This window comes from Sapajus apella, unplaced genomic scaffold (genome assembly GCF_009761245.1).
Source record: "Sapajus apella isolate SASKATOON/1434 unplaced genomic scaffold, GSC_monkey_1.0 scaffold87, whole genome shotgun sequence".
NCBI classification, from domain to species: domain Eukaryota; kingdom Metazoa; phylum Chordata; class Mammalia; order Primates; family Cebidae; genus Sapajus; species Sapajus apella.
Window position 1 is genome coordinate 58921 of NW_022437027.1, and position 9981 is coordinate 68901.

General features: G+C 37.6%; 1 protein-coding gene across 10 annotated transcripts in view; it reads left to right on the top strand.

Annotated features, from left to right (window-relative positions):
- ZGRF1 (zinc finger GRF-type containing 1) overlaps positions 1-9981 on the top strand; it is an 85939-nt gene that overhangs the window by 33306 nt on the left and 42652 nt on the right. For all 10 annotated transcript variants that reach the window (XM_032254708.1, XM_032254707.1, XM_032254713.1 and 7 more), the window contains 3 exons: positions 6833-6935; positions 7016-7113; positions 8384-8534. In XM_032254708.1, coding sequence (XP_032110599.1) covers positions 6833-6935; positions 7016-7113; positions 8384-8534 — 352 coding nt within the window. The remainder of the gene's footprint in view (positions 1-6832; positions 6936-7015; positions 7114-8383; positions 8535-9981) is intronic.

Below are 9981 nucleotides of genomic sequence, written 5' to 3' on the forward strand. Positions count from 1 at the left end.
TCCTCCTCATTTTTTAATTGATGTGCTTATGCTTTAAAAAATTTGTTGTAATTCTTTATGTAATTTGGATACCTTCTCAGTGTCAATTGTATGCTCTGCAAATATCTTTCCTGACCCTTACTTTCCTTTTCACTCTTAATGGTTTCTTTGATGAATCAAAGTTTGTCTTTTTTGTTTGTTTGTATTTTTGAAACAGAGTCTTAATTCTGTCACCCAGGCTGGAGTGTAGTGCATGAACATGGCTCATTGCAGCCTCGACTTCTTGGGCTCAAGCAACCCTCCTGCCTCAGACTCCCAAGTAGCTTGCACTACGTGTGCCCAATACTACACCCAGCTTATTTATTTATTTATAGATAAGGTCTTGCTCTGTCGCACAGGCTAGAGTGCAGTGGCGTGATCTCAGCTCACTGCAACCTTTGTCTCCTGGATTCAAGCAATCCTCCTGCCTCAGCCTCCTGTGTGGCTGGGATTCAGGCATATGCCATCATGCCTGGCTAACTTTTTGTATTTTTAGTATGTTGTATGTAAATTTGAACTAGCTTAACAATTTGCTGTGTTGACCAGGCTGTTTTCAAACTCCTGGCCTCAAGTGATCTGCCTGCCTCAGCCTCCCAAAGTGCTGGGATTACAGGCAGGAGCCACCACGCTCGGCTGCCCGGCTAATTTTAAATTTTTTTTAAGAGATGGGACCTCACCAAGTTGCACAGGCTGGTTTCAAACTCCGGGGCTCAAACGATCCTCCTGCCTCAGCCTCCCAAAGTGTTGGGATTATAGGTGTGAACCATCACATCTGGCCTAGTTTATAATTTTTTATTTTTATTTTTGGAGATGGAATCTTGTTTTGTTGCCCAGGCTGGAGCGCAGTGGTGTGATTTGGCTGACAGCAACTTCCACCTCCAGGGTTCAAGTGATTCTCCTGCCTCAGCCTCCCACGTAGCTGGGATTACAGGTGCCTGCCACCATGCCCTAATTTTTGTATTTTTAGTAGAGACAGTGTTTCACCATGTTGGCCAGGTTGGTCTCGAACTCCTGACCTCATGATCTGCCTGCCTCAGCCTCCCAAAGTGTTGGGATTATAGGCATAAGCCACTGTGCCTGACCCTAGTTTATCATTTTTAATGTAATATAATTTATTTGTTATTTCCTTTACAATTAGTGCTTTTGTATCTTGTTTAAGAAATCTTTCTCTGGCCAGCGCAGTGGCTCACACCTGTAATCCCAGACTTGGAGGGGCTGAAGCAGGAGGATCACTTAAGGTGAGGACTTCAAGACCAGCCTGGGCAACACAGTGAGACTCTGTCCCTACAAAAAAAATTTTTTTTTAATTAGTTAGATGTCATCATGTGCATCCGTAGTCCCAGCTACTAAGCAGGCTGAAGGAGGAGGATTGCTTGAGCCTGGGAGGTTGAGGCTGTCTTGAGCCATCCATGATCATGCCACTGTACTGGGTGACAGAGTGAGACCCAGTCTCAAAGAAATAAAATCTTTCTCTACTTCAAGATCATGAAGATATTTGCTCATATTATCTTGTGAAGCTTTATTAATTTACATTTTACATTTCGATCTACAGATTACCTGTAATTGATTTTTATGTATTGAGTACAGTTTATGTAAAGTTACATGTTTTCTCCATATGAATATTCAGTTGACTCAGCACCATTTATTGAAAAATTGATTTTTCTTTATTCCTTTGCCATGAATCAAGTATTTATACATTATGGGTCTCTTGTTAGTTTCTCTTCTGATTTATTGGTTGGTAATTTCAGAAGTCACAAAGTATGTGTTTTCTGTCTTTTTTCTTTTTTTTTTAATTTTTTTTTTAGACAGAATCTCACTTTGTTACCCAGGCTGGAGTGCAGTGGCATTATACAGGCTTATTGCCAATTTTGTATTTTTAGTAGAGATGGGGTTTTACCATGTTGGTCAGGCTGGTCTTGAACTCTTGACCTCAGGTGATCTGCCTGCCTTGGCCTCCCAAAGTGCTGGAATTACAGGCGTGAGCCACCATGCCCGATTGCTTTCTACATGTCTTTAAATCTTCCCACCTTATTCTTTTCATTTTTTTTACATTTGTGTATACATTTAGAACTAGCTTAACAATTTTCACACATACACACAAACAAGCTGGGAATTTGGATGAAATTTCATTGTGCATATCAATTTTGAGGAGAATTAACATTTTTACAATATGTTACTGATAAATTTTTAATATTATAAAAATATTTTCTTCTATTTGTTTCAATCTGCTGCAGTATCTCCTAGTAATTTTTATAATTTTGGTATAGAGGTTCTCTGTATATTATTTGCATATTTGATTTGTAGGAGTTTTTTGCTCTTTATATACTAAGAAAATGAGCCCTTTGTCATTTTTCTCCAATATATTAGTGCTTTAACTCTGATTTTTTTTAATTTTTTTTTTGAGAAGGAGTCTCACTCAGTTGTCCAGGCTGGAGTGCAATGGCGTGGTCTCGGCTCACTGCCAACCTCTGCTTCCCAGGCTCAAGTGATTCTCCCACCTTAGCCTCCTGAGTAGCTGGGACTACAGGTACACACCACCGAGCCTGGCTAATTTTTAAAGTTTTTATAGAGATGGGGTTTTACCATTTTGCCTAGACTGATTTAGAACTCCTGGGCTCAAGCAATACACCTGTCTTGGCCTCCCAAAGTGTTGGGATTCTAGGCATTTGACACTGTGCCTGGCCTGATTATGATTTTTCTAAAATTGAATGTTTTAGCTTACATAATCAAATCTGTCAGTGTTTTTTTGTGATTTCTGGAGCCCAGAACTCTTTTAAGTATTCACTTAATGTTTTTTATTAATAAAAACATTATTATTAATTAATAATAAAAGCACCTTGATGCTTTTATTGACTATTATTATTTTGCACTTTCTTTAAAAAGAGCTGATGATTACAGGGGCTAGAGTGGCTACAGTAAAATTAGTTGTTTCTGAATCCCTCCTTTATATTCTTCCAGGTGCCTATTATATTAACAACTATATTACAATTTTACGATAAATATATGTTCAATGTTTCCTTATTATAAATGTTTTAATATTTTTACTGCTGAGCCAACTGGTGGACTATTATTACCTTTTCTTCCCTTTATAACTTTTGGCTTTTTCTTGGTTTGTAATTGTCTCTTTTTAAAATTGGCTTAGTGTTCTTTGAATATTGGGGCAAAGTTTTGCCATACCCTCCAAAAGCTTTATAAAATACTTTTTAATACAGGAATTCATATAAACTTTTCAGATACTTTGTGTCCGTTCCATTATTTTCCTATGGCATCTTTTCCGGGTTTTTCATCTGCCTGCTTCAGTATGCACTGTATAATTGACATCTTGAGAATGCCCTTTGCTGCTTTCCTGGCATGGGTTGCTTACATTTTGAACACTACGTCTCCTTTCTTGTTATGCTGGAGTACATCTTTGAGTACCTCCCAAGAAAGAGAGCAAGGGACATAAAATTTGGGGGACTTTGCATGTTGAAAAATGTTCTTTTTTGCTTTCATACTTGATTGATATTTTGACTTAGTATAGAATTTGGATATGATCTACTTTTTTATTTTTTTAGTGTGTGTATGTGTAAGTTTTGAGACAGAATCTGGCTCTGTTGCCCAGGTCTGAGTGAAGTGGCACAAACTCAGCTCACTGCAACCTCCACCTCCCAGGCTTAAGTGATTCTCCTGCCTCAGCCTCCTGAGTAGCTGGGACCACAGGCATGTACTACCACGTCCAGCTAATTTTTTTTTGGTATTTTTAGTAGAGATGGGGTTTGCCATGTTGGCCAGGCTGGTCTTGAACACCTGACCTCAAATGATCCACCCACCTCAGCCTCCAAAAGTGCTGGGATTACAGGAGTGAACCATTGCGCCTGGCTTCTTTTTAAATTTAAATTTAACAGTGCCTTCTCTCTCTAGAATTATTATTATTATTTGATACAAGGTCTCACTCTGTTGCCCAGGCTGGAGTACAGTGGCACGATTATAACTCATTGTAGCCTCAAAGTCCTGGGCCCAAGCCATCCTCCTGCCTCAGCCTCCTGAGTAGCTGAGACTATAGATGCACACCTGGCTAATTTTTAAAAACTTTTTCTAGAGATGCGGTCTTTCTTTGTTGGCTGAGCAGGTCTCAAACATCTGCCCTCAAGTGATCCTACCACCTCAGCCTCCCAAAGTGCTGGGATTACAGGTGTGAGCCTTAGTGCCTGGTCTCCCTCTAGAAATTTGTTTTTCCTTTTTGAGATGGAGTTTGGCTCTGTCACCCAGGCTGGAGTGCAGTGGCGTGATCTCAGCTCACTGCAACCTCTGCCTCCCGAATTCAATTGATTCCCTGCCTCAGCCTCTGGAGTAGCTGGGACTACAGGCATGTACCACCACACCTGGCTAATTTTTGTATTTTTAATGGAGACTCAGTTTCACCATCTTGACCAGGCTGGTCTCAAACTTCTGACCTCAAATGACCACCTACCTCAGCCTCCCAAAGTGCTGGCATTTACAGGCGTGAGCTTCTGTGCCTTGCCTAGCAATTTTTAATGACTTTAAAATTCTAGCCATGCGTGACCTCCCAAAGTGCTATATAGTCCCAGCACTTTGGGAGGCTGAGGTGGGCAGATCACCTGAGCTCAGGAGTTGGAGACCAGTCTGGGCAAGGGGGCGAAACCCCATCTCTACACAAAATTAAAAATTAGCCAGGCATGGTGGCATGTGCCTGTAATTCCAGCTATTTGGGAGACTAAGGCAGGAAAATCCCTTGAGTCTGGCAGGCAAAGGTTGCAGTGAGCTGAAATTGTGCCAGTGCGCTCCAGCCTGGGTGACAGAATGAGACCCACTTTCCAAAAAAAAAAAAAAAAAAAATCCTGATATTCTGAAATTTCACCGTGATGTTCTTTCCTTCGGGTTTCATTATACATTGTACTCAGTGGGTCTTTTCATTCTGCAGATACATATCTACTCATCTTATGAAACTTAAAAAAAAATTATTTGTTGATTTTTTTTCTCCAGTGTTTTCTGGATTTTCTTTCTAGAATCTTCTTTCACAAATATTTCAGTCCATTGTATCCTACTTTCAGGTGTGGCCTTCAGTTTCTGAACCATTGTAGGGTTATTGGGGCAAATCAGTTTACTTCTTATTGGGCTTTCCTTTACTAGGTTGGATTTTCTTGATATTGCCAAGTCTATACTATTCTCCATCTTCTTAATATTATATTATAATTCAGGATTACCACTGTTTCTTAGTTTCATCAAAGATGGAGTTTCTGTTTCTGTTTCTCATCCTCTGTATTTTTTGAGAGAAGAATAAAATTTAGAGGTATTCCGTATTGAAAATGAAACTGAAATCTATTATTTTTATTTCTAGTGGTTGTTATCTATATCAGTTGATTATATGCTTTATATCCTGAGTTTACCAAAAATGTTCTAAAACAAAATGATTAGATCTACAAACAGATAAAGTGATTTTTTGAATAAGCGTGACATTGCTTGCACATAAGCAATCTCTGGACTTAAAAAAAAATTCTGTATTCCATCAAATTCTGAGATACTATCACTATATAAAGCACCAGTTTGTTATATAGCACTAAGAACAAAGAGCAGTCACTTAAACATTACACAGTGTTTTATATCCTAGACTTTAGAAACTTTATAAAATGTTTACTGTGGTGAAAATCATATCGTAAAATTTACCTTTTCAACCAGTTCAGTAGTGTTAAGTATATTTACATTGTTTTGAAATAGATCTCTAGAACTTTTTAATATTCACTTAGACTCCTAATGTTATATTTATTGAAAGAATGCTTTTAGGCTTATTTGGGCATATATATATATAGATACATATTCATACACACACACATACACAAACATATGTATATAATTTTGGTAGAGACTGGGTCTTACTGTGCTGCCCAGGCTGGTTTTGAACCCCTATCCTCAAGCGATCCTTCTGCCTTGGCCTTCCAAAGTGCAGGGTTGATAGACGTGAGCCACTATGTTATGCTAGGCACAGCTTTTAATTGTATATTACACTGCTTTGTTTTCTTGCCTTTCTATGAACATAATAATTTTTTGTTTAGGGCTAAATCATAGTATAATCTTTTGAAGACATTTAAACAACAAAATTACTTAGAACATGTTTGATATTAGCAATGTACAAATGAATTCATATTTAAGTGATTATCAGATGAGCAATATGACTAATTTGCATACATTTGCACATGCACAGGCAATGACAACTATGTCACAACTGTTGCCTGTGCTATAGAGATGTAAAAATGTCATCACTTTTAAACTGTTTCCCTATTTCAAAGGTATTAAAACGTAAGAAAAGTGAGTCATAAGAATTGATGAAGGCTGGGCACAGAGGCGCATGCCTGTAATCCTAGCACTTTGAGAGGCTGAGGCAGGCAGATCACCTGAGATCAGAAGTTAGAGATCAAACTGGCAAACATGGTGAAACCCCATCTCTACTAAACATACAAAAATTAGCTGGTTGTGGTGGCATGTGCCTGTAGTTCCAGCTACATGGGAGGCTGAGGCAGTAGAATTGCTTGAACCCAGGAGGTGGAGTTTGCAGTAAGTCAAGATCACGCCACTGCACTCCAGTCTGTGCTACAGACTGAGACTCTATATCAAAAAATATAAAAAAAGAATTGATGAACCATAATTACTATGCTTTCCATGAATAGAATTGGCTTCATAATGTTTCCATTTTTCTGTGTCTCAAATTATAATAAACTGTATATACATGTGTACATACATAGATACACGTATAAATATGTGTACACACATACTTTTTCTTTTTACTAAATAAACTGATAAGTAGGTCTCTGTTTTCTAGTTTGCAGATAAAGAAAACTTTCCAAAAGGAGGTACTAGCTTTAACATTGAAGACAATTTTAAAGTGCTATCTGGGTCTGAGAAGGACTCAATTGAAAATGATTGTAAGTAAAATATAACGTTAAAAAAATAGGTGACGTTGAACAAACTGTTATGTAAAAATCCTTGCTTTATTTTTCCACAGCAATTTTAGGTTTTTCTCCTAAAGATTCAGAACATTTATATCATTATTTGGATTGTAATTTTAAATCAGCAGAGAAGACTTCATGGGAAGCAAATAAGGTATGATATAAATAGAGCTTTAATAGTTGAGAATAAAAAATTTTTGGTAGTCTCACAAGAAATGAATCTATTAAAATCTAAAAAGATAAAAATCTTAAGACTAGATGATTTATTAAACATGATCAAGAATGTTTATCAATAACTAACTAATAATATTTTTTGGTGATAAATCAGCAGAGTAATTTTTTTATTTTTTTAAGACAGAGTCTTACTCTGTTGCCCAGGCTGGATTGCAGTGGCACAGTCCTGACTCACTGCAACCTCTGCCTCCCAGGTTCAAGAGATTCTTCTGCCTCAGCCTCCCAAGTAGCTGGGACTACAGGCACCCATCACCACACCTGGCTCATTTTTGTATTTTTAGTAAAGATGGGGTTTCACTGTGTTAGCCAGGCTGGTCTCAAACTCCTGACCTCAGGTGATCTGCCTACCTCAGCCTCCCAAAGTGCTAGGATTACATGTGTGAGCCATGGCACCTGGCCTGCAGAGTAATTTTTGCTAGAATCTAACAAAATGTAGATGACTGCTTTCTTTGTTATTTGAAGATGCTTTGATCTTTGCAATATGACAGGAAATGAGACATGCATAATTAGAAAGGAAGAAATAGAATTAAAATAACCAATTAAAACTTAGAAGTTGAGGAGGGGTTTTTAGAAAGGAAATGAAGACAAGATAAACTTGAAAAATTAGGTTGGGTGTGGTGGCTCACGCCTGTAATCCCAGCACTTTGGGAGGCTGAGGTAGGTGGATCACTTGAGGTCAGGAGTTCGAGACCAGCCTGGCCAACGTGGTGAAACCCCATCTCTACTAAAAATACCAAAAAAAAATTTTTTTTCCCAGGCTCAAGTTCAGTGGTGCCATCTCAGCTCACTGCAGCCTCTACCTCCCAGGTACAAGTGATTCTCATGCCTCAGCCTCCTGAGTCTCCTCCCCTCCTGGGACTACAGACATGCACTACCATGCCAGGCTAATTTTTGTATTTTTAGTAGATCTTCAGGACCAAATCTTAATAACCCAGACCAGTTCAAATCAAAGTCTGACCCATTTCAAATAAATATGAAAGATTTTATGCTTTGTATTTTGCTGTTATTCTTGTTGATTTTAGTAAGTTCTGTCCTTTTTGGAGGAAGTTTTATAGTCTTTGCCCCTACGATAGCTCTGCATGATGTGCTTTACATCATTATTTTTATAATATAGATTACTAGAATTCATTCAAACTAAAGAAAAAATCAGAAGATTTTGGTCCGTAGTTTTGATTCTTCTTTCTGTATAGGTGACATCACCAGAACAAAACATCTGTACATTGAGCCCTGTTTCTACATTTTCTTTGAACTCAAGAGATGAAGACTTCATGGTTGAATTCTCTAAGAAGTCCCTGAAAGCAAGAACTTTACCTGATGATCTTCATTTTCTCCACTTGGAGGGTAGTCGTTACCATATTGCTCTAATATCTGGCTATCCATTTAAGATGAAGGTTTTTTGTTTGAGAGATTATTACACTAAAAATATAGTAGAACCAGATTCACTGTCATACCCCTTGAAGCCTTTCCATAACCTTTCTTCCTTTGAACTTTTTCCATCATAGGTAGCTATTCCAAGTACAATATTCCCTTCTAGCTATCTAGTTCCGTCTTGTTTCTCCTCCCAACTTTGTCACACAGACTCCTGAAAGTATCTTCTACCATTGTCAATATGTTTTACAGCTGTAACTCCAGTGTCTGATCCCTTTACAGCCTCTTCCTGTTCCAGAGGAATGACTCATTGTGACAGTTTCACCAACACCATTGGTTGACCTTAGCATAACCTCTTAGTTTCTCTTTTTGCTTTGGTATCCCAGCATTCCTAGGACTCTGGGTTTTTGTATATTTTGGCTCTTCACTATGAGTCAGCTTCTGCTTCTTAATAAATACAATACTATTCTCTAGGATCCCTTCCACTAAAATTTCTTTTCTTCTCTCTTTTCTTATAATCTTATCAATATATCTTCCCCTGGTTATGAGTTTATTTGGGTGAGGGGTGAGTTGTAGATAATTTTTTTGATTTTGGATGGATGATATAAAAAAAATTGTAATGTTAATTGGTAATTGGGTTAGAGAGGTTTTATGGGTGTGGTTGGTAGAAGGCAACAAGGTAGAGAAGAATCAAATACACGGGAGTGCGTATTCAAGAACAAGTGATATGGCAATGAAATAATAGATGATTTTCACTGTTATACCATGAATCTTTTACTTCTTTAATGGATTTTTAACTTTTCTCAGTGTTGCTTGATCAACTTGTTAGAATTACAACATAGCACTTTATAAAAGAATATTCACTGGCTCACCTACTGCTCTGCTACTTTCCAAATGATCTCCAGAGTGTATTTCCAGCAAAACAGAAACTCTGTCAGGAAGGCACATTATTATAAAATAGGTTCCATAGTAATATCAGATAAAAACTACAAGCTTGCATAATTCTGATACAGTATTATTCATTTGTTTATGTATTCAACAAATATTTATTGCTTCTTAGATTTTTATGAATATATCATTAAAGCTGCTGACACATAGAAGGAATCATTAAACTCCTGCAGACAGAATTTGCTACGAGTTTACCAGAATTTTATCAAGCACTGTTAACTCAAAGCTAAAATCTTTTTCACCCTGAAGGGTAACATAATAATTCATGAGTGTAAAAATATATAAAGGAAGTTACAATCACATAGTCATATAAATGAACCATGAACTTCAGTTTCTGGAGAAAGATTGGAGCAAGTGTAACAATCTAGCCTAGGTTCTCAATAAAAAACTCATCTAGGTTCTCATCCTGACTCTGCCACTTTGTAGTTATGCTACCTCTAAGCTTCTTTTTTTTTTTTTTTTTTTTTTTGGG